General features: G+C 39.0%; 1 protein-coding gene across 3 annotated transcripts in view; it reads left to right on the forward strand.

Annotated features, from left to right (window-relative positions):
- Positions 1–211: 211 nt before the first annotated feature.
- Positions 212–25,727, forward strand: part of XPR1 (xenotropic and polytropic retrovirus receptor 1) — a 317,382-nt gene continuing 291,866 nt past the window's right edge. For all 3 annotated transcript variants that reach the window (XM_011951149.1, XM_011951150.1, XM_011951151.1), the window contains exon 1: positions 212–486. In XM_011951149.1, coding sequence (XP_011806539.1) covers positions 418–486 — 69 coding nt within the window. In that variant the 5' untranslated portion in view covers positions 212–417. The remainder of the gene's footprint in view (positions 487–25,727) is intronic.

Consider the following 25,727-nt stretch of genomic DNA (forward strand, 5'->3'; position numbering starts at 1 on the left):
TTGCAATAACAACACTGCTGCTTCCCAGACTGGCGGTAGAGTGCAGCTGTAGGCCAACGGGAGCCAGACTGAAGAGGTCCGGGGAGGTGCCTTCAGCAATTACGGCCCACAAAGGGCGGAGTCTTAAGAAACGTACCTAAGCCCCACCCCTTACAGCGCCCCCTTCGTCAGGGCGGTGTAGGCGGTTACCATGGCGATGACGTCTAGAGGGCGGGGAGGGGCGGGGCTATGGAGAGGAGGAGGAAGATGGCGGGCGGGCGGCTCTGAAGAGACTTCGGCGGCGGCGGAGGAGGAGAGAAGCGCAGCGCCGCGCCGCGCCGGGGCCCATGTGGGGAGGAGTCGGAGTCGCTGTTGCCGCCGCCGCCGCCGCCGCCTGTAGCTGCTGGACCCGAGTGGGAGTGAGGGGGAAACGGCAGGATGAAGTTCGCCGAGCACCTCTCCGCGCACATCACTCCCGAGTGGAGGAAGCAATACATCCAGTATGAGGTACCGGCAGCGGCTGGGGTGTGGGAGGACTCGGAGGGTCCACCATCTCACCACTCCTGACGTCCACCGCCGCCTTCCGCTTCGGCTGCCTCCCTGTGCCCGGGCAGACTTTGACCCGCTGCCGCGGGGAGCCACTGCGGCATCCCCGCCGCGGCCGGCCGCCTCCCGGCTCCGCTGTCCTTCCCCTCCCCCGCAGCCCCACTGCCGCCGGGGTAACGGATATGCAGGCGGAGGGCCGGGAGGAAAGGCGCTGCCCGGGCCGGGGCAGGGGAACGGTGGGAGGGTGAGCTGCAGGTCGGGGAGTCACGGTGCGAGGGCAGCCCTGGGTCGCAGCGGTTCCGCGCTAATCCCCTTCTCCCTACTCGTCCTGACCTCTTGTCCTCACCCTCAGCGAGCGCCCCCTCGCCAAGGTTAGGTCTTGTTTCTCTCCACCTCTCACCAAGGAATCCTCTTCCAAGAGAAGCCCCTCCAGTGATTTCCTTCATTCCAAAGAGCCCTTCGGCTTTTTCCCTCTTGCCCACTGTTGACAAAGGCTTTGTAACGGGGTTGAAACTTGACTTAAGTGTGTATCACATAGGCAGTGGTTATAGTTTTTGTAAACACGTTGTAATCAACTATTCTTCTTTGATAATAAGACTCTTTACTGATTGCATGAAGTCTACAGAGTAAGAAAATCTTTGTTTTTGCCCCTTGTTTTGGAATGGAGGGAAGAGGAAGGAGTGAAGAGAATTATTTACATTTTTATATTTTCTGCTAAGTTTTTGCTAGCTGGGGAGAAAATTAGTATATTGTAAACAATATAGCTTACCTGTGTATTACGGGAATCGTGCTCCCCATTCCCTCCCAATTTCTGTGCTAACACTCCTGGAAGGCATTTAATAGATAATAAGGAATCTTACGTTAATACAAGGAAAAATAAAGATAATGAACCCATTTATATGTTCAGAAGACAAGATACCTAAGAGACTTTAAGCATTGCGGTAGGTTATTCTCAGTAGCTGGCAATTCAGCTCCTGGATAAAGACCGACTTATCTGTAACCTCCAGGAATTCACATCTATTTTGTGTGCAGGAACAAAGAATATAAAATCAATATGAACACACATAACCTAGGTAGATTTTATGAATTAAACTATTTTAGTTCTCCATTTGATTTTTATATAAGTTTAGTGATAGGATGTTTGGGCAATAGCAGTGAGTGTATTTATTCATATAGCCATTGTAATAATTGAAGAAGACAGAGAAAGAGATGCAGGTAGGTTAAACAGAATCTTGAATATTGTGAAATAAATTCACTTGCAACCTAGAGTATTTGATTATTGCTAGAAGTGAGAGGCCTGGAATTATTAATGCTTTATTGTCACTTAATTTCTTACAGTGTTTTGTGCCCATGCTTTGTAAGAATGAATGAAATAAGGGACTACCATTTCAGCCCGCAGAGTTGATTTATTGTTTCTAATAACATTCAGTTTTAAAACCTTGGCTAGAGTCCAAGTGATGGTTTTTATTGAAAGAAGGGTATTGGTCTTTCATCTTTCTAGTAGTAATTTTCAGCACCACTGCCAGTTCTTCATAGAGGCACAGGACAGGAGCATGCTGAAGCACATCTTATATTTGTTATATAGCGTGGAATGCTTTGGGCTGAAGTAATAGTGGCTGGATGTATGCCATGATTCGTTTTAGGTATTTCAACACTTAACTATTTCATAGAATTGTATTAATTTGCAATATCTGAAGCTGGGAGGAGAAGCATACGATTTAGTTTGAAAATGCAACCCTCTTAATTTGTAATGTCGCTTTTGTGGCTGGAGGAACAACAGTGATTCTGGGGCTCCTCATTCACATAGTCCACTTGGATACTGTTCCTAAATGTTTACTGTAGGTTGGTCACAGAGGGGCAAAGTTCCTGAGATTATGTTGTGTCTGCATTATCTTTCTCAGGCCAGTTATAAATTATGTTTTGAAAAATTCATTTATTCTGGATAATTGAAATTTGATTCTGCAGAGTTCCTACTATATGGCTCCTGTCCTAGATAAACTCGTTTGGTAGGCAAAATTAAATAAGGCACACTTTTCTTTGTAAGTTGGAATCAACAAATATTTTATAGGGTTGGAATCTCCGTTTTGTGTGTTGTTTCTGAAGAGTTGGTGCTATTCCTTTAAAAGTAATAGAGAGATGTAAATGAGAGTCTTTAGAGTTCAGGAATTTTAGCAGTTTAAAACTTTGGGGGAAAAGGACATCCATAAAAATTCGCTAGAGAAAAAGGACCTTTTCACAATGAATTAAACTGTAGTTTCTCATATGAGGATGATGCTCTTAAAACACTATCAGTAGAACAGATACTGGGGTTTGTTTTTCAAGCACTGATGGTGAAATTTTGGTATTTTACCCTTGGTTTCTAGCCTAGGGTGCTTTCTAGTGTTATGAATCAATATGAGCTGTTCAGCTTCTTTGGCTTTTTGTGTCATTTTGCTGTATTAAATATTACTTGAAATAAACAGAATTAGAATCTGAAAATTTTGTTTTACATCTATAATCATATTTAATTATATATAATATGTATATATGGTAATACAATAAATACTAGTGTTTGTATATGTTAGCCATGAGACCTGGGTACAATCTTTTTTGCCTTTCCCAGGCGTGTTCTTCTTCCATAAAGTAAGTATATAGGGCCAGAGCTTTTCAAGATTCATTCTAGGTCATGTTTTTGATTTAACTTTTAATGGTTTTTATTCCTTGAATTGATAAAATTGTTAATGGTAATAACCCATCAATATCCTGAAAACTATTATATTTTTTAATTGAAAAGTAAGTTGTGGTGTTCATAGATTCAGGCTTCATAGGCAGAATAATAAAGCATAAAATAATAGACCAACATGGAGAAGCCATATAAAGAAAATCTATTCGATCCATTTGTAAGTAGTTTTTACAAACAAGCTGAGACTATTCCTGTTTCCAGTAATCTGTTTGAGTATAAATCTTGGCATATAAAATAGAACACTGGTAAATCTTTGTAAGAGCTTTTTTAAAATTTAGAGTTAGTGACTATATATTTTAAAGCTCTGCAATTGATTTGTCAAAATTAACTGAGCCTGGTTTCAACCAAATAGACTAATATGACCATGTTAATATTTTGCAGAATATTAGCAGAAGATGCAAATGTATTTGGTACCTTAGGTTGCCGACTTTCCCTAGGGCCTTGTGTGTCTTTGGTTTCTTGGGACCCATGAATGATTCTTTTCAGTGTACCCTTTGTTTTGTAATAAAATAACAAGGTTTCTAAATTACAGCATTTTGGAGCTAAAGGGAATTTAAAGATTATCTACCTTGTTTTTCCAGGCAAGGAAACTCAGGTTCAGAGGGGTTGAGCCACTTGTTTAGGAATATGTGTATGTCTCTTGAGCATGTGTAAGCATTGAGAGTCAGGTCACACTGTGTGATCCTGATGAAATCATTTGTTCTTTCAGCTAAGACACATCTTAAGTTTCTTTAATGTTAGAGAATTGGACTTGATTTCTAAGCTCACAACCCCATATTATTTAAGGACTCATCCAGCTCTAAAATTCTATGTTTTTTAATGGTTTAATTATGTTTGATATATGAAGAGGACAGAACTTAACAGGACTATTAATAGCATCCTTTAAAATTAATAATATCCTTTCAAAAATTTTTGATATTTTGATCTGTAAATAAGATGTTAACCCAGTGAAACTCTCATATTTAACTTAAAAAGGGATGACGATGAGTTCATTTTTTATTGCAGGATTTTGGAAAGGAGAGGTTCTGCATGAACTACTCTTCCCTTACATTCAAGTATAAGGAGACATTACCGTTAACATTATTAAAATTTTCATTTATAGAACTCTCCCATGGGAACACTTGTGTTACAGGCTTCAGTTTCCCAAAGGTATTATGTTGATTAGGTAGAGTTAACTTGCCTTGCTGCAACTTGTTTGAAATTTCCAGTTTGGCCACCCGATGGGGCACAAACCACACTTTTTCTTTCAGACAGTTTTGTAAATGAAAGTATAGTGTAGTGTATTTAAGATAACACTTGTAAATGATTGCGTCAATGAGTTGGTTGGCATTTACAAATGTTTCTTGAGTGGAATGAATGTTGTAAAGACAGGAAGCTATAACTATTTTTTATCATCTTTAAGTGTGTTAGCATGAGTATCCTGAAAAGATTATACTTGTCCGTTTATCCTGAAGGTTGGTTTTGGATCAGCCTTTGGGTGAAGGCCCAGATCATAAGAACCTAAGAATCTTATTTGACCTGGGGTAACCGTGGAAAATTAGTCCTAGCTTCAAATTCAGTCCTAATCTGGGAAGCATTTAAGAGAATGATTGAGTGTGCTGGGTAGGGATTTCAGGTATGTTTGAGTTGTAGGCCCCAAAGGAGTGTGCCCAAAACTCCCATGGAGTAAGAGAAGACAGTATTAGAGAAGTAAGGGGGCCAGACACAGTAGCTCACGCCTGTAATTCCAACACTTTGGGAGGCCAAGGCAGGCAGATCACTTGAGTTCAAGAAATCGAGACCATTCTGGCCAACATGGTGAAACCCTGTCTCTACTAAAAATACAAAAATTAGCTGGATGTGGTGGTGCATGCCTGTAGTCCCAGCTACTCGGGAGGCTGAGGCAGGAGAATTGCTTGCACTGGGGAGGCAGAGGTTGCAGTGAGCTGAGATCATGCCACTGCACTCCAGCCTGGCAACCGAGTGAGACTTTGTCTCAAAAAAAAAAAAAAAAAGGAAAGAAAAGAAAAGTAAGGACATGTCTTAAGACTCCTGTAAAGATTCCATAACAGTAATACCAATAATGCAAGCACAAGTGAACAACAAGGAAATGACAACAGAGCTGAGGTTTCTCCTTCTAGTACTAGCTTTTTGGCAGCCAAATTACAGATACAATGACACTTTAGTAAACTTGACAAGAAGTTTGCCAAAAATTTAAAAATTGTTAAGTTAATGCTTTTTTTTTTTTTTTTTCTGGAGACAGAGTCTTGCTCTGTCACTCAGGCTGGAGTACAGTGGCCTGATCTCAGCTCACTGCAACCTCCGTCTCCCAGGTTCAAGCCATTCTTGTGCCTCAGCTTCCCAAGTAGCTGGGATTATAGGCGCGCACCCCTACACCCAGCTAATTTTTGTATTTTTAGTAGAGACGGAGCTTCACCGTATTGGCCAGGCTGGTCTCGAACTCCTATTCTCAAATGATCCACCCACCTCAGCCTCCCAAAGTGCTGGGATTACAGGCATGAGCCACTACTCCTGGCCTAAGCTAACTCTTTGAAGTAAGGTTTTACATCTACTGTCAGTCACAATGAACTTGACTGTAAGTGTATATATTATATTATGAGTATTCTGCCTTCGTGAGGTCTGTTTTTTTCAGTTTATAGCCATTATAATTAAGTTTCAAAATCAAATTAATCCTGAACTTTGAACCAGACTTTTGAAATACTGTATCATAAAATGTTAAATGACGATTTTATTTATTTAAAAAACTTTTTTATTTTTTTAATGAAGATTAAAAAAATAATGAAACTTTTCAGTTTTGTTCTGAAGGCATTGTTATTGATAATTTCTTAGATCGAAAATATTTTTGTACTATTCATAAATGAAAGGTAAAAATTATTTCATCCTTTTGTCATCTTTTTAAAACTTCTATTTTGAACAGTTTTGTTTTACATTGTACATAAGTATAGATGGGTGTAATTAATACATAAATATGCATATATTGGAGATACATAAAGCTTTTTTGAAATAGGGATTTGACCTAATAAAAGTTTGGAAGACTTTGCCCAACTTGTACAGATTAACCACAGCTGGTTTGTGGGTTGCCTGGTATTGAGGTGGCCTTTGGGAATGAGAGAGTGTCAGAATTCAACAGGGTTCCTGCCCACTGTATTTGCCTTTTCAGGTCTTTCCTTTTCTAGTAAATGCTAAAAGAAGCCAGCAGAGAAAGCTCATGAACAAATACCTTACAAATCATTCGTTCATTCCACAAATTTATAGAAGTCTTCCTTTGCTATAGGCTGATTTGTCATTAAATGCTAGCTTTCAGTACCTTAAAAATAGCAGGAAAAAACCAAAACACACACACACCAAATTTGTGTGTATGTGTGTGTTTGGTTTTGTATTTCAGTCAACATAGTATTTTTAAAATTAAAAAATGGTATAGAAAGGGAAGACTGAAGATTGAGGACTTGAAACATGGTTATAAATTTGTAACATGGTTACAAATTACTTTTGTATAAATTTGTATTACTTTTGTAATACAAATAAGTCTTGTATTACTTTATACTTTTGTATAAATTTGGATTACTTTTGTAACTTAAGTTATATGCCTTTAAAGTCTTAGTTGTTTACTCAGACTGATATTTAGTCACCTATTTCTTCCCATCACCAAGCAAGTGTGGTATGTATAGGGACTGATCAGAAAATCTTTTAAAAATTAGGCTGGGCATGGTGGCTCACACCTGTACTCCCAGTACCTTGGGAGGCCAAGGCTGGCAGATCACCTGAGTTCAGGAGTTCGAGACCAGCCTGGCCAACATGGTGAAACCCCATTTCTACTAAAAATACAAAAATTAGCTGGGTGTAGTGGCATGTGCCTGCTGCTTGGGAGGCTGAGGCACAAGACTTGCTTGAACCCGGGAGGCGGAGGTTGCAGTGAGCTGAGATAGCACCACTGCTCTCCAACCTGGGTAACAGAGTGAGACACTGTCTGAAAAAAAAAACCAAAAAACTAAAACCCTTTAAAAATTGTTTATTTGCTAGGGAGTCAAAGGAAAATATAATTAATCTACTGTAAACATAACATTTTCATAATCTCTATAACAAAAGGCTTAATATATTGATTAAGAAAACATAGCCATCTCTTATTAATTGATGATGACCTGCTGTATGAGAAAGACCTTGGACTAGAAATCAGATATACATCCTAAAATCCAGTTCTATCATTGATTGTTCATAAATAACTAGTGAACAAGTGAGTATTTTGAAGATTGAAGTACTGAAATTTAATCATAAAGTGGGAAGTTTTTAGGTTATTTTTGTGTGAGTTACTTATTTAGGCTAAATTTGGTAAAGTTGTAATTCATAGAGTAATCCATGTGCTTTGTGGGCTTTTTTTATACCTTAGAGTAGTGGTTCTCAAACTTTTTGGTCTCAGGACCACTTGAAACTCTTACCAGTTATTGAAGATTCCAGTGTACATTGATACATATGCTGTATTAGAAGTTTGAAGATAGCCTGAAAAAAAGGTTCTCTAGTCTTATCAAACATGGAAGAGGATAAAGGAGTCCCTTGGGTGAGGAGTGTCTGGTATCTGCCCCACAGCCAGGACAATAGAGAAAAGAAAGTTGGCTTCCCTGGATCTCATAATTCTACTTTCCTTTCTTTAAATTGAATTAGCAGAAGTGTGGTAAGCTTGTCATTAAGGAGAAAGGAATTAACATTTATTGAGCAGTTAGGAACCAGGTGTCAGCTGTTTTACATATGTTATGTCAATGTTCACAACAGTTTTGTAAGATAGATGATATATTATCTCCATTTTACTGATGAGGAAACCCAGGCTTAGAGAGATCAGTAATTTGCTTAAGGCTATATGCTTAGTAAGTAAATGGAACCAGAATTTGAAATCAAATCAGATCAGACTGTGGAGCTCTTGCTTTTATATGGAAATTGTAAATAACAACAGTGATGGTAGTAGTGGCAATAACAGCAGCTGTTATTTTTTGAGCGCTTACTGTATCAGGCGCTGTGGTAAGTAAGCTCTTTAAAAACACCTCTTACGGCGTAGGTTGTTAGCTCTGTTTCTAGATGGGGGAGACTGAATCTTGGAGCCATTAGGTAACTGATTATGTTGATGGTAATTGTGGATAGGTAACTGTGGAGATTGTAAGAGCCCATGCTCTTCGTTCCTATATCCTACTGTTTTATGAAAAATGAATAAATCCATCCACTTATACATACATACATTTAGGTCTGGTCTGACCTGTTCTCAGGCACCACTGACCTTTCTACAGCCCAGTGAAGTAATGGCTGGTCTATTTTTAGTCCCAGGTCTTAGTCTGCATAGTTTGGAGATAGTAGAGTGTGGTCTGTGGGATAGTGTTCACCTCTGTTAAATTATATTTCCCTCAAGGTTATCAGTGTAACTATTACTGGAAAGCCAGCTGGTAAATAAAAGAACTTAGGAAGATGAATCAGAAGAAAAAGGTAAGGAGATAAGGTGATAAGGGTAAAAAGAGGAGGACAAAAGTGGACAACTGTTTGCTGTGCCACAGCTTTTGGTGTTTGGCTTCTGGATCATAAATCATGGAATGTTAGACTTGCAAGGAACTTTAAAGATTATTTAGCTCAACTTCCTTTTTTACCCAAATGGGAAAAGAGGTTAAATGATTCAGGTTATATGGTTTGGTTCGTAGCTGAGTTAACACAATCACCCTGATTCATTTTATTGCTCATTATTTTATTTAATATGCTAGTATATTAATAGCACATAGAGAGGAAAAACTCTGAAGCCAATCTGCCCACGTTTATATTCCAGCTCCACCACCTGACTGGTTGAGTGACTTCAGGCAAGTCAGTTAACCTTTTTGTGCTTCAGTTTCCTCATCTGTAAAACAGGGATAATAATAGTACTTAGGGGATTGTTGTGAGGATTAAATGAGTTAAAAATATGAAAAGTGTTTAGAACAATGCCTGGCACATAGTAAGAGCAATAAATTTCCTATTAAAATTATTTCTTCTGCAGGGCTCAACAATACTAAATAATGATTGGCTAATAGTAGTTTTGACTGGGAAAATAAGACTCAAAGCTTGTTCTCCAGGTTGATCCAGTTTAGGTTTTCATGGAAAATAGCTTTGCTGATTTTTCGCTAATATTTTTCTTACCTTAATAAATCCCACTTAACCTTTTTGTAGAGAGTAAGAAAACCAGGTGAGAACAATTATGTGGCTGTGAGGTAAATTAGTTCTCTTGTAACTTGTATTCCTCTCAGTTATAGACTGTGTCTGTATATTCATTTTTAAAATTGAGGTGAAGTTTGCATGTGTATTCTTAAGTATGTCTGAATGGCTTAAGTGAGTTGCTTGAGTTTTTAGTGGATATCTGATTTTGGTTCTTTTCAATTTTCTAGTGAAAATTTAATTTTTAATCCTTTTTAGAGTTGAAAGAGACCTTCTCAACCCCTCTGTTTTACAAATGAATAAATTAAGAGCAGAGATGCCAAGATACCTGGTCAGAGTCTCAGACTAGCTGATGGCAGAGCCTGATGTAAGAATGTTAGCCTTCTGCTTACTGCTGTACCTTGTTAAGGCTTATCATTGCTATATAAACATTGCTTTTAAATTTTAAGAATGAAGTTTCTTTGTAAGAGTCAGTAGGGATTTAAATGTTCTTACTAATGATTACTCAGATACTCTGCATTAATACGTTTATCTGTATCTAATCCATTAGATCCCATTAACAACCTGAAATAGTTCTTACGAATGCCAATTAAAAAACTGGGTAAATTAATGATGTTATTATTTACCCAACAACAAAAAAGTTAGGCATTGCCCTATTTACGTATGGTCACAAGTGGAAACCTATCTTGAGTGAGGAGATAGGACCGAGGAATTAATGGGAAGGCTTGAGGGGTCAGGTAACACTGAAAGCAAGACTCAGGAAGGTTTAGAAATGCATTGGCCTTGTTCCTCTGTAACATACCTGTATTTGAATGTTAGCACAGGTTACATGTGTTACCTGTACATGAAGAGTATATCCTCCACCTGTAACCCAAATTGCCAAGCCAAAGTCAGAGCATATATGGGTAGAGAAGAAAAGAATATGAATGAAACCAGTTTACTAAGTATATATGAGTGTCCCCTGTCTTTTTTTTTTTTTAAATAGTAAAACAATAATGATGATAATAACAACAACTCATGTTTGTTGAGTGCTCTAGTGTGCCAGGCATTTTACATTTAATCCTTACCTTCTAAGGTAGGTTTTTTTATCCCCATTATAAGAAGATACTGAGTCTGAGATTAAGTAGATTGCTGAAGGTCATGTAGCTAGGGAGTGGTTGAACCAGAATTCAGACACAGGTATGACACAGATATTTCAGACACTGAATTCTTAACTTGGTGTTTTGCTGTCAGGCAATATAATAGGTAAGCCTTAGTTCCTGCCTTAGAGGAGTTCTTAATTTGGTTGGTCTCCTAATCACAGTATATACTGTGATTATGTTATAGAGGAATGAGCAGTTGATTTTGCCCTAGAGAGCAAAGACATTTATCTTGGAAAGATCTACAGAGGTGGTGTTTGAACTGGGTACTAGAGATTGAGTATGATTTTAACACATAGTGAAGAGGGGAAAGGGCACCTGGGGAAGTCTAGGCAGTTAGAGCAATAGAGAACAGAGGCAAAGATAAGTGGAAGTATCCAAACATAGTTAATGCAATCTGGTTTAGTTAGGTCTGTTGAAGAGCTAGTAAGGTGAAGTTGAGAAGGTGAGCTGGGAGGGATGAAAGGGTGAAGGGCCTGTAATACCATTCTAAGAAGTTTAAACGTTTTCCTGGTATGAAGCATGAAGGATTTTAAATAAGAGATTGGGAGAGGGGTTAGTTTAAAGTGAGGTGTGTAATCTAGATCTTGGAGGATACTTTGGAGAGTGCAAGACCAAAGACAGGGAAACCAAAGAGCATAGCCAAAGATAATGAAGGCTTGAATTAATACCTTATTTAATCAATTTTAATATGTGGTTTTTTCACATTTTAACATCGGAAATCAGGGTATGTCAGGGTATGTCTTATAATTAATGCTATGCCATAGTTTAATTGGCAGACATTTTTCCATTCTTAGAAGCACATAAAATAATGGTGTATGTTATTATTAGTGGCATTCTAGATTTGATGAAATACAATAGTAATAACATAACATTCACTGAATGCCTACTATTTGTCAGGCAGAGTAGTAGATAGTTGTCAGTGTCCATCATCTAGCACAGTGTGTCTGTCACATTTAGCAACTCACGTATTTGTTGAATGAATTATCTCGTGATCCTTACAACAGGCCTCTTGACATAGGTGTTTAGCCCATTTTATGTGAAAATAGAGTCTCATATTTAAGTAATTGTCCAAAGTCAAACAGCTAGTTAATGGTGGAGTTAAGATAATGAACCTAGGTCTGCCTTACTCCAAAATTCCATTTTTTTATCACTATGGATGCTCTGTGGTTTTACTGAGATAGGAAGAGGGTTCAAGAAGAAGAGTGGATTTGAAATTTGGTAGAAATATTAGGACTTTCACTGACGGAGTTCAAGTAGAAGGTGCATTTGAGGCCACTGTGTTGCTTGGGAACACCATTTGACTGGCTGCCGAGAAGCCTCTTAGAATATCTTTACCGTGGTGAATTCAGTGTGGCCCAGGTTCTCATCAGAATTTGGTCTTTTCCATAACTCTGGTTTGATGGGGCTTGGGCAATAGTATATAACTGATTGATTGAATGATATTAAGCTCACGTGGGAGTGATGTATAAACATGTGGGTGCCAAATTACTAATTTACAATGAGAAATGTACCTAACATTCACATTCCAGGCTAAAATACGTTTTTCCTGTCACCAAGCTGTGAAAGGAGATACATAATAACTAGAAGGTGACTGGCTGTTTATATACTATAATTAGAAAGAGAGAGTTAATGGCACGTTTATTTAATGCTGTTAGGCCAGCGTCCCACAGTGTTTAAATGGGTCAGGTCCTCGGTTAGGATTGTCTTCTTCCTGGATTATGCTTGTATGTGCTGCCATTGTTTTGAGACTTTCCTTTTCCTATACTTTTAACGCTGACCTCTCCCTCTTCTGATTTACTTATTTTTTTTTTTAAAGATAACGTCAATACTACTGATACGGGTCTGTGACTATTTTTTTAACTTTGTATCTATCTTCTGATCTATTGTATGTGAAGTTTAGAGTTTAGTTAGATTCCAACAGACTAATTTGAATTTTGGTCTCATTGCTTATTAGATATAAGACCTCTCTGAGCCTTAGAATCTGTAAAACAGCGGAAATATCTTTCTCAGTAATTGTGATGTTGAGATATTATGTATGTAAAACACCTGGCCTATATGTTGTAGGCCAGTGGTTCGCAACCTTTTTGGCACCAGGGACCGGTTTTGTGGAAGACAGTTTTTCCACATACGAACGGGAGAGGGAATGGTTTTGGGATGATTCAAGCATGTTACATTTATTGTGTACTTTATTTTTATTATATTTACATTGTAGTACATAATAATTATACAGCTCAACATAATGTAGAATCAGTGGAAGGCAGAGCTTGTTTTCCTGCAACTAGATGGTCCCATCTGGGACTGAGGGGAGACAGTGACACACAAAGTGTGTTGCTTATGTTCAGTCTACTCCGTAATCTGGTTTTGGTTGCTGTCACTGCAGAAAACCTGCTTCACAAAGATAGGAAGTTGGAAATGGAAGCAGGCTTCAGTGCTTTTGTGACAATCTCAGGATATTCTGCCTTGACTTGAATCCAGAATGTATGGAAATTTGAACTTGTCTCATACAGACTTTTAAGTCCACCGTCATTTGTGATCTCAAGCAGTTGCTCTTCTAGCACAGACAAAGCTGATTCACCTGCTTTATTCACAAATAGGTTGCGGATCCATTCTTTCCCAGTTTGGGGGTCTTTTGTGGTTGGGAGGTAATGCTTAAACTGTTTTGAAAGCTGAGATAGGTGATCGTGCACCAGCTGGGAGAAAGAAGGCCCTGGCTGAGTCTCTTTCAGAATCTCTGCTATGTTTGAAACATGTCAGAAATCTCAGTGTTCACTTGTCGCCCCCATAATTCCAGTTTGGCTTTGAATGCAGCTACTTTATCTGCAGACTTGAACACAGTTGTCCATCTCTCCCGAAGTGACAGATTGAGTTTGTTGAGCAGGTTGAATGTGTCACACAAGTTTTGCAACCCATTCTGTGTCACAGAAATGTGCTGCTAGTGGTGACTGTTTTTCTGAAATCTCTGGAGCAGCTCTTGTAACTAAGAAACTCTGGCCAGTGATCTACCTTTAGAAAGCCCTTTCGCTGAGAGAAGATGTGTGTGCTCTGCATCCATCTCCTCACAGAGCTGTGCAAACAGATATGAGATAAGGGCATGTACTTTAATGTTAATAATTTTAGTCACATCTTGCAAAATATTGTTCAGGCGACATTTTTCAGCTAGCCAGCTTTTCTCTATGGATGACACGGTGCATAGACTCGACATTCAGAAGTGACCTCTTTGACCTGAGTGGTGAAACCAGAAAGCCGTCCAGTCATGGCAGCTGCTCTGTCCATGCATATACCAACACAAAATGGCCAATTCAGTTTTCCTGATATGTAATCATTCAAAAACTTGAATAGTTCTGCAGCTGTGGTGTTGGTTGGCAACAAAAGTGCACATAACATATCCTTATGCATATCCTCCTGAAAACATGTAACACAAAAACAGGCATTGTTGCCTTATTGTCAGCATTGGTAGACTTGTCAACCTGGATTCCATACCACGGTTCCCATTAATGCTAACAATTGTGCCTCAGTATCCTCTGCTATTTAATCCATTCGTCTAGTTACAGTGCAAGCCAAAAGAGGAACACGTGCCACCTTTTGAACTGCAGCCTCTCCTTAAAGGTCATGACATATGTCCTCAGCAGTAGACACAATCAACTCTTCACCAACAGTAAAGAGCTTCTTAGCTTTATCAGTGCGGTTAGCCACTGATTGCGAACCACAGATGCTGTCAGTGCAGACACATTTGATGAAGTGGTGATGTTCAATAACTGCTTCTGTTCTTCATGTTCGTGTTTTCTTTTTTTCTTTCGAAAAAGACTTGTCTTTTAATGCAGGGTGCTTGGTCTCCATGTGATGAAGCAGTTTTGAAGGTTGCATGGCTTTCTTGGATAGCTGGTCGCCACATATACAAAGCTGGCTTGGAGAATGTGAATCACCTGTTGCAATGGACCCATTATTTAAGTAGGAGCCTTGGTATTTTCTTCTAAATGCAGCTTTCTTTTTGTTAACAGTCTTAGAATCGTCTGCTGTCTCATCATTGGGTGTTTTCCCCTTTTCAAAGAAGCTCTCTGCTCACATTTGTTTTTTACTCATTTTGGCTAGGGTTAGCTTGTGGGCTTACCAAAACTATGACTGAGACAAGTGCACGGTGCAGGAAAGAGGTGTGGATGGAAGTAGTAAATAAAATAATGGGTGGGCCATGTGCGGACTGAAGTAAGTGTCGGATTCTGACTTAAAGCCTGCCACCAGATGCAGCTGTACAATTGATGTACATCAACCCCCTTGCTGCTATAAAGCCTGCCACAAGATGCAGCTTAATTGTCACTTACCACTCACTGGTAGGGTTTTGATACGAGTCTGTAAGCAATTGATTTATTATGGTCTCTGTGCAGTCAAACCTCTCTGCTAATGTTAATCTGTATTTGCAACTGCTTCGCAGCACTAGCATCACTGCCTCAGCTCCATCTCAGATCATCAGACATTAGATTCTCATAAGGAGCAGCAACCTAGATCCCTCGCATGCGCAGTTCACAATAGGGTTCACCCTCCTATAAGACTCTAATGGCGCTGCTGATCTGCAGCGCTCTGGCCGTAATTTGAGCAATGGGGAGCCGCTGTAAATACGGATGAAACTTTGCTTGCTTTCTTGCCCACTGCTCACCTCCTGCTGTACACTACTGTAGATTTTATGTAAACACTGTACAGTTAGGCTACACGAAATTCATAAAAATTGTGCTTTAACATTATGATGGCTACAACAGCTGCGACTTTACTAAGGCAGTAGGAATTTTTCAGTTCTATTATAATCTTATGGGACCACTGTGGTCTGTTGTTGACCAAAACATCATTATGCTATGCATGACTATATTTTATTATCAAACTAGGCCAGGCGCTTAACTACTGTAGGTTTTGTCATTGTCATTTTTCTTCGTTGCATTCTAAGGGAAGCAGCCTTGGTGACTGTCTGAGTAGGTAAGCTTTAGAATATAGCACTAGCCAGGCTGGGCCCTGCGGCTCACACCTGTAATTTCAGCATTTTGGGAGGCTAAGGTGGGCGGATCACCTGAGACTGGGAGTTTGAGACCAGCCTGGTCCAACGTGGTGAAACCCCATCTCTACTAAAAATACAAAATGAGCCAGATATGATGGTGCATGTCTGCAATCCCAGCTACTCCAGAGGCTGAGGCACGAGAATCGCTTGAACCCAGGAAGTGGAGGTTGCAGTGAGCCGAGATTGCGCCACTGCGCTCCAGCCTGGGTGACAGAGTGAGACACTTATCTCAAAAAAAAAAAAAAAAAAAGGCCGGGCGCGGTGGCTCAAGCCTGTAATCCCAGCTACTCAGGAGGCTGATGTAGAGAATCGCTTGAACCCAGGAAGTGGAGGTTGCAGTGAGCCGAGATTGCGCCACTGCGCTCCAGCCTGGGTGACAGAGTGAGACACTTTCTCAAAAAAAAAAAAAAAAAAAAAAGGAAAAAGAAAAAGAATATGGCACTAGCCAGTAGATCTTTCTGCAGTGTGGGTGTTCTATATCTGCATTGTCCAGTATGTGGCCACTAGTCAGATGTGGTTGTTTAGCATTTGCAATTTGGTTAGATAGACCAAGGACCTGAACGTTTAATTTTAGTTTATTAAAATTAAAAAATTTTGCTTTTGATGGCAACATGTTGGTAGTGGCTATTGCTCAGCTCTAAAACTTTCACTAAGTCATGGCAAAAAGGACAAATTATTCTAATTCAGTTTTCCTTCATTGTTGTATGTATGTATGTATGTATGTATGTGTGTATCTCTCATTTTGGGATTTTCCGAGAATTTGTAGCAGCAGAGGTTAAGGTTCTAGGTCTGTCTCTGCCATTAAGTGGCAGTGCCTGTTTAGCTGCACTAGATGAGAGGCTCTCATTTCTGAAATGTAGGATAGTGTTTTTCAAAGATTGGTTCACTGCCCATGTGCATCAGAATTACCTGGGCTGCTTCTAAAAATACAGAAATGCAAATATGTGGACCCCACTAAATATCTATAGAAAGTAGAATTTCTGGGGGTTCAAACCTGAGAAATCTGATTTTTTGTTTTGAAACGAAGTCTCACTCTATTGCCTTGGCTGGAGTGCAGTGGCACAATCTCGGCTCACTGCAACTTCCACCTCTTGGGTTCAAGCGATTCTCCTGCCTCAGCCTCCTGAGTAGCTGGGATTACAGGTGCACAGCACCACACTCAGCTCATTTTTTGTATCTTCGGTAGAGATGGGGTTTCACCATGTTGGCCAGGCTGGTCTCAGACTCCTGACCTCAGATGATCCACCCGGCTCAGCCTCCCAAAGTACTGGGATTATAGGTGTAAGCCATTGCGCCCAGCCAGAAATCTGATTTTTAAAATTGTTTTCTATAAGTTCCTGAGATGATCCTGATTGCTATACTGATTACATCTGTTCCTTTCATCTCTGATAATTTTTGACATCTCTAATAATAATCTTTTAGCTATTTGTTATTTGTTTTTTATATGTATTTTTTGCAGTTAGCATCTTTTGGGGGGACTTACACACTGGGTTCCTGAAAATTACATTGTATTTCTCACAATTTTCGGATGTTTGCGGGAGGAGTATAAATCCTTGTTTGTGAAACTAATCCCCAAGAGAATTTTCTAGTGCAAACTAATAGCCATTTAGTATTTTGATTAAAGAATTAAAGATGGAGGCCAGGCGTGGTGGCTCACACCTGTAATCCCAGCACTTTGGGAGGCCAAGGCAGGCGGATCACGAGGTCAGGTGATCAAGACTATCCTGCCTAAGACAGTGAAACCCTATCTCTACTAAAAATACAAAAAAAAAATTTATCTGGGCGTGGTGGCGGCTACTTGGGAGGCTAAGGCAGGAGAATGGCGTGAACCCGGAGGTGGAGCTTGCAGTGAGCGGAGATTGTGCCACTGCACTCCAGCCTGGGTGACAGAGTGAGACTCCGTCTCAAAAAAAAAAAAAAAAAAAAAAAAAAAAAAAAAAAGAAAGAAAAGAAAAAAGATGCGTAACTAAATATTAAGTGCTTAACTTTAGAGGTCACTCTTGAATGATATATGCAAATACTCTGTGTTGTGGACAGTCTGTAATTCATGTGTCATTGTTTAAATAATGGATATTTGAAACACACAGCCAATATCCTAGTTTTCCTGCAGTTAGACTTTTTAAGTAAACATATTCCTAGTTGTGGGTGTTATGGAGTTAGATAAAGGAAGCGGGCTAGAGATCCTACTATTTAGTATGTAGACATATTTTCAATCTGTGTTTCTCACCTTTGCCTTCTGCTGAGTCTGGAGTGATACCCCTGAGTCCTTCCTCCATCCTTTAATTGACTGCAGGCTCCTGGGTATAGTGTAGTGAGGATGGAGGTGGTGGAGGTGGGAGTTGAGTGGACCTGTTAACTGCTTCTTCAGCCAGTCCTCCTATATTTAGCCCTGTCCCCTTAACTCTACCTTCTCAAGTACCTGATACTTCCACTTCCTTAACGTTTCTGGTGTCTAGGGGCTAGAATGGCTTGCTTCCTGTTGATATCTCTTTTTGAAGGTGTTTCAAGTTTCCCATTTTGTGTGCTGTCCGTTTACTACTCTCTCTGCTTTCTGTCTTCTAAAAATTTATTAAAACCTCTTATCTGCTGCTGTCACCTTCCCCATTCTTTTTATTCTTAGAGTTTTATACTTAAAAAAATTCCTAGATTGTCATTTTAGTAGGGTTTTGGGACAGAAAGAATTATCTAAATGTATATAGTCAGTCTGTCATTTTTTGCTGGAATGTCTACTGCCCTCCCCTAAACTTTTTTTTCTTTCTTAGAGACAGGGGTTTTGCTTTGTTGCCCAGGCTGGAGTGCAGTGGCACAATCATAGCTTACTGCAGTCTTCAATTCCTGGGCTCTAGGGATCCTCCCTCCTCAGCTTCCTGTGTAACTGGGACTATAGGTGCACAGCACTATGCCTGGCTCCCCACACACTTTTTGATTAAACAGAGTTATTTGATCACCTGTATCAGTACTGTCACTAGCTAAATTTCTCAAATGAAAAGTACACATTTGTTGTCTCAATGCCCTTTACCTCTTAAAACCTGGAAAAAAGCCAAAAACAATTTATGTTGAGAATTCACTATGAGCTCTTTTTGTCATTTCCAAAGGCCTATCCTTAATCTTCATTTTCATTATCATCTCTAGTAACAAGAGTGAGGAAGATAAGACAGAATCTTTAGGAATGAGAAGGGGTTCTTTAAGGATATATGAGATCTATTCATATTTGAAGGCAGTAGAGAAAGTAGCTGAATTTAAATTTGTTGCAATTCAGGTTTCTTTCATTTATTATCTGTGAGACCTTTAAACAGTGATTTTCTCTCTCTGAATCTTAGTTTTCTTGTGTATAAAATGGAGGTAATGTTTACTTTGTAAAGTTGCGGTAATTAGATATAATATTTGAAAGTGCTGCAAGGGCCTGGCCTGTAGAATATACTTTCTGATAAATTGTAACTGTTAATTTCTGTTATCATTAAAAATAAGCCATAGAAATAACTTTTTAAAAATCAACAGATATTTATTTTAAAGTATTAGTACTCAGTCTTTTTTGCATAACAGGACCCCTTTTCGATGTCATAAAGTTTCTTGGAAACTGAATGATGGTAGCTGGACATTTGGAATCCATTTCTTTTTTTTTTTTTTTTTTGAGACGGAGTTTCGCTCTTGCCACCCAGGCCTGATCTCGGCTCACTGCAACCTGTGCCTCCCGGGTTCAAGCAGTTCTCCTGCCTCAGCCTCACGAGTAGCTGGGATTACAGGCGCCTGCCACCACACCCGGCTAATTTTTGTATTTTTAGTAGAGGCGGGCTTTCACCATTTTGGCCAGGCTGGTCTCAAACTCTTGACCTCAGGTCATCTGCCCACCTCAGCCTCCCGAAGTGCTGGGATTACAGGCATGAGCCACGTGCCTGGCCTGGAATCCATTTCTTAAACAACATTGTGATAAGATGAATGACTGTATTTCATGGATACCAAGAGGCACATTGCCCTGTTCCACATTTGAACGTCTTTAACATTGGGATGCATCTTATGGATGTCACAGTTGAATTGGTAATGTTTTTCTTTCTTAATAGTACATAAAGTAATGGTGACTCTTAAGTCATTAATGGTATTTTAGATTTGATAAAATACAGTAGTATTTTATTAGTACAACTATCTTCTTATGTTTTAAAATACAATAGTGTATTTGTAGTTTATTAGCCTGCAGATAATGCCTAGTTTATTAAGGGCTTACAGTGTTTAAATTGGAGCCCAGAAGTGATCTGGGACCCATGGATTAGAAACTATGTTTATAACCATATAGGAAATAACATTGTAGAAACTTTTGGTTCTACAAATGAGAAAGGACTTTGCATTTTGATGTTTCATTAAACTGGAAATGCTCTAAACTAATTCAATAAAAATAACAATAGCTGACACTTAAATTAACTGATGTGCTGATTTTAGACATTTAGATCTTGCAATACAAAGCCTGTGCAGTTTACAAACATATTTTGAACTGTACTAGATCCTGTGGCCTATAAAAGTTGAAGTGACAGGCCGGGCGCGGTGGCTCACGCCTATAATTTCAGCACTTTGTGAGGCTGAGGCACGCGGATCACATGAGGTCTGGAGTTTGAGACCAGCCTGGTCAACATGGTGAAACCCTGTCTCTACTAAAAATACAAAAATTAGCTGGGCGTGGTGGCGGGCGCCTGTAATCCCAACTACTTGGGAGGCTGAGGCAGGAGAATTGCTTTAACCTGGGAGATAGAGGTTGCAGTAGCCAAGATGGTGCCATTGCATTCCAGCCTAGGAGATAGAGCAAGACTCCGTCTCAAAAAAAAAAAAAGGTTGAAATGACAGTGCTCTCTGCCCTCAGAGAATTTACAGCTATTACCACAATCATGTAAGAATGAGCTATATAGATTTAATTTTTGGAAGAGAGCATTTTGTTAATCATCAGCTTTATTATATCATCAGAATAGGATTGGTAGAAAAAGAAGATGATGACTTAGTCTTCTGTCTGATCTGCTCCAGCCTCCAGCCCAGGAGTGTGTCTGTGTGACTTTCCAAGAGCATTTAGTGGAAGTTAAATTACAGTGTCGGTAGCTTTGACATATGGGAACATTATTTTATTATGGTTAAATAAATCACTTATTTGAAATTGTAATAGTTTTCCTTTCCATACTTTTTATAAGAAATAAAGATTTTAGCTACTTTGATCAAGACAAACCAAAGATGTCGCATATGATGTAATAACGTGTAAATTTTGTGGTATAAAGTATTTTTCAAATCTAGCCTGATGTATTAATTATCTGTTACTGGATAGCAGATTACCTCAAAACTTAGTAGCTTAAAACAATAATAAACATTTATTGTCTCACACAGTTTCTGTGTAGCATGAATTTTGGAGCTGCTTACCTGGGTAATTCTGGCTCAGGGTATTTTGTGAGATTGCAGTCAAGATGTTATCTGGGGCTGCAGTCATCTCAAGGCTTGACTGGTCTGGAGGATCCAATTCTAGGCTGACTCACTCAAATGGTTTGCAATTTGTGCTGGCTTTTCAAAAGGCCTCAGTTCTTCACCACTTGGACCTCTGCTTAGGACTGCTTGAATTTTTTCATGGCTAGCTTACCCCAGAGTGGGTGAACTAAGAGAGAACTAGATGAACACCACAGTATCTTTTGTGACCTAGCCTTGGAAGTCGTACTCTGTTATTTGTACAATATTCTGATTGTACAGATACAAGGCTAACCTGTACAGGGTTAGCTTTACCTGTACAGGGCTGACCTGTATAATCAGTAGAATATTGTAGAGGTAAAAATCATTGGGAGGTGGAAGGTGGTGTTATTTCAGAGGCTAGGGTCCACCAGATATACAAATCTAATGGTATAGAAAAGTCTTGGAAATAAAAGGGGAAATATTGGAAAATTGAGAGGCCCAAAGTAAGAGGTAAATTTTAAAAAGTAAGATGGCACTTCATATTGGTGGGCTATTTTGTTGTCTTTCTCAAAGAAGCATGGATTATAGAATGAGCAATACTTGGCAGTTATTGGGCAAGGTACAGTAGTCCCCCCCTTATCCACGGGATACTTTCCAAGACCCCCAGTGGATGCCTAAAACCATGGTTAATACTGAACTCCATATTAATACTATGATTGTTTCTATACATACATACCTATGATAAAGTTTAATAAATTAGGCACAGTAAGAGATTAACAACAATTAATAATAAAATAGAACAATTAAAATAATATGCCAGAATCACCACTCTTGTACTTTGAGGCCATTACTGAGTAAAGTAATGGTTACTTGAATATAAGCACTGCAAAAAAATACTGTGGCAGTTGATCTGGTAACTGAATTAACTACTAAGTGACTAATGGGTGGGTATCCTGTATAGTGTGGATATACTACATGCTACTCAGAATGGTGTGAAATCTAAAACATATGAATTACTTGCTTCTGGAATTTTCCACTTATGTTTTTGGACTTCGGTTGACCATGGGTAACTGAAACTGAGGAAAGCGAAACCTCGGGTAAGGGGGGACTACTGTACTTTAATAACCTTTCTGAATCTCATTTCTTCAGTGGTAAAATGAGAATCATTTACCTTAGAGAATTGTAAGTTTCTGTTAAAGTGGTGTGTTTCAAATATTCAGAACATTATCTGAGAGTAGGCATTCAATAAATGTTAACTATTACAGTTTTAATATTGATAAGTATTTGTGGCCATCGTAGTCTCAGTTCTCATGTGTAGTCAGCGTAATATAACCTAGCTTCTGCCCCATCGCTCTACTAAAACTACTTTCTTGCAAGTTGCCAGAGAGCAATAATCCTCAGATCTAATCACCTCTTCTCATCTTCTTTGATTCCAAGCAACTTTTAATAGTTTTTAATATCTATTCCTTCTTGAAATGCTTGTCCCTGAAGGTTTTTTAAAAATTGTGGTAAAGTATATAAACATAAAATGTATCATCTTCATCATTTTTAAGTACAGTTCAGTGGCATTAAGTACTTTCACACTGTTGTGCAACCATCTTTACCATCCATCTCAATTCTTTTCATCTTGTAAAACCTAAACTCTTTCCTCTTAAACAACAACTCCCTATTTATTACTCCCTCTGGTTCCTGGCAACCACCATTCTACTTTCCGTCTTGATGATTTTGACTAAGTACCTCGTGTAAGTAGAATCATACAATATTTGTCCTTTTGTGATGTGATTACATCACTTAGTATAATGTCCCCAAGGTGCATCCATGTTGTACATAATGTAGAATTTCCTTCCTTTTTAAGGCTATTATTCTACTATATGGATATATAATATTTTGCTTATCCATTCATCTATTGAAAGATGCTTGGGTTGCCTTCATGAGTTTAGCTATTATGAATGCTAAAATATGAAGGCAAAATACCTCTCTGTGTTCAAAGAGCTATTTCAACACTGGTGTACAAATATCTGTCTGAGATCCTGGTTTCAGTACTTTTGGGTGTATACTCAGAAGTATAATTGCTGGATCTTATAAAAAATGAAAATCTATAGTTTTGACTTTTTGAGGAACCACCATAGTGTTTTCCACAGTAGTTGTACCATTTTACATTTCCACCAACAGTGCACAATTTCTCCACATTTTTGCCAACACTTACTTCCTCTTCTTTTTTTAAGTAGTAGCCATCCTATCAAATGAATATGGTATCTCACTGTAGTTTTGATATGCACTTCCCTAATGATTAGTAATGTTGAGGCTCTTTTTATGTGGTTAGTTTGGTTATTTCTTTATCTTCATTGGAGAAATAATCTGTTCAAGTCTTTTGTCCATTTTTGAATTGGATTGTTTTTTATTGTTGAGTTTTAGGAGTTCTCTGTTCTGGATATGAACCCCTTATCAGATATATGATTTGTAACTATTTTCTCCCATTCAGTGGGTTGCTTTTCAATTCTGTTGATAGTCTCTCTCTCTCTCTTTCTTTTTTTTTTGAGACGGGATCTCATTCTGTCACCCAGGCTGAAGTGTAGTGGTGCGATCTTGGCTCACTGCAACCTCTGCTTCCTGGGCTTAAGCAGTCCTCCCACCTCAGCCTCCTGAGTAGCTGGGACTATAGTCATGCACCTCCATACCTGGCTAAGATAGTGTCTTTTGAGGTACAATTTTTAAAAGTTTTCATGAAGTCCAATTTGTCCATTTGTGTTGTTGTTGCCTATGCCTTTGATGTCTTATGCTAGATCCAGTGGTGTTAAACTTTTGTCCTGTGCTTTCTTTTAAGAATTTTATAGCTTTAAGTCTTACATTTAGGTCTTTTATCCTTTTTGAGTTAATTTTAAAAAAAATTTGCACAATTTTTATTATCCTTGATTACTGAGTACTGTCTTTTTTTAATTTCTAATTTTTGTGGCTGCATAGTAGGTGTATATATTTATGGAGTATATAGCTTATTTTGATATGGGCATACAGTGTATAATATTTGTCAGGGTAAATGAGGTATACCTCACTTCAAACATTTATTCTTTCTCTTACAAATAATCTAATTATCCTCTCTTAGTTATTTTAAAATGTACAATGAAATTATTATTGACTATAGTCAACCTGTTGCATTATCAAATACTAGATCTGATTCAGTTTTTTTTTTTTTTTAAAGAGGGAGTCTCGCTCTGTCGCCCAGGCTGGAGTGCAGTGGCCGGATCTCAGCTCACTGCAAGCTCTGCCTCCCGGGTTTACACCATTCTCCTGCCTCAGCCTCCCGAGTAGCTGGGACTACAGGCGCCCGCCACCTCGCCCGGCTAGTTTTTTGTATTTTTTAGTAGAGATGGGGTTTCACCATGTTAGCCAGGATGGTCTTGATCTCCTGACCTCGTGATCCGCCCGTCTTGGCCTCCCAAAGTGCTGGGATTACAGGTTTGAGCCACCGCGCCTGGCCATGATTCAGTTTTTATAACTGTTTTTTGGTACCCATTAACTATCTGCCCCCCGCTACCCTCCTGAGCCTCTAGTAATTATCCTTCTACTCTCTATCTCCATTAATTCAATGGTTAATTTTTAGCTTCCACAAATAAGTGAGAAGATGCAAAGTTTGTCTTTCTGTGCCTGGCCTCTTTGACTTAACATAATGACTTCTAGTTCCATCCATGTTGTTACAGGTGCCAAGTCATTCTTTTTAATGGCTTAATAGTATTCCATTGTGTGTGTGTGTGTGTGTGTGTGTGTGTGTGTATCATATTTTCATTATCCATTCATCTGGTGACAGACATTTGGGTTGCTTCCAAATCTTGGCTATTGTGAACAGTGCTGCAGCAAATGTGGGAGTGCAGATGTCTCTTGAATATATTGATTGTTCTTTATTTCAGGTATATACCTAGCAATGGGATTGCTGGATCATATGGTAGTTATATTTTTAGTTTTTGAGGAAGCTCCAAGCTGTTCTCCATAGTGAATGTACTAATTTACATTTCCACCAATAGCGTATGAGGGTTCCCTTTTCTCCACATCCTTGCCAGCATTTATTATTGCCTGTCTTTTGGATACAATTCATTTTAAGTGGGGTGAGATGATATCTCATTGTAATTTTGATTTGCATTTCTCTGATGATCAGTGATGTTGAGCACCTTTTCATATGCCTGTTTGCCATTTGCATGTGTTCTTTTGAAAAATGTCTGTTCAGGTCTTTGGTCCATTTCTTAATTGGATTATTAGGTTTTATTTTCCTATAGAGTTGTTATAGGAAATAGTTTTTCCCATTCTGTGGGATATCTCTTCATTTTGTTGATTGCTTCCTTTGCTGTGCAGAAGATTTTTAACTTGATGTAATCCCATTTGTCCATTTTGCTTTGGTTGCCTGTGCTTGTGGGGTATTGAAGAAATCTTAGTGTAGTTCAGTGACCTGGAGACTTTCCTCAGTGTTTTCTTTTAGTAGTTTCATAGCTTGAGGTTTTAGATTTAAGCCTCTAATCCACTTTTATTTGATTTTTCTATATGGTGAGAGTTGGGGTCTAGTTTTGTTCTTCTTGCATGGGTATATCCAGTTTTCCCAGTACCACTTACTGAAGAGATTGTCCTTTCTCCAATGTATCTTCTTGGCACCTTTGTTGAAAATGAGTTCACCAGCCGGGCGTGGTGGCTCAAGCCTGTAATCCCAGCACTTTGGGAGGCCGAGACGGGCGGATCACGAGGTCAGGAGATC

Source organism: Colobus angolensis, unplaced genomic scaffold, assembly GCF_000951035.1.
Source record: "Colobus angolensis palliatus isolate OR3802 unplaced genomic scaffold, Cang.pa_1.0 Scaffold315, whole genome shotgun sequence".
Lineage (NCBI taxonomy): Eukaryota > Metazoa > Chordata > Mammalia > Primates > Cercopithecidae > Colobus > Colobus angolensis.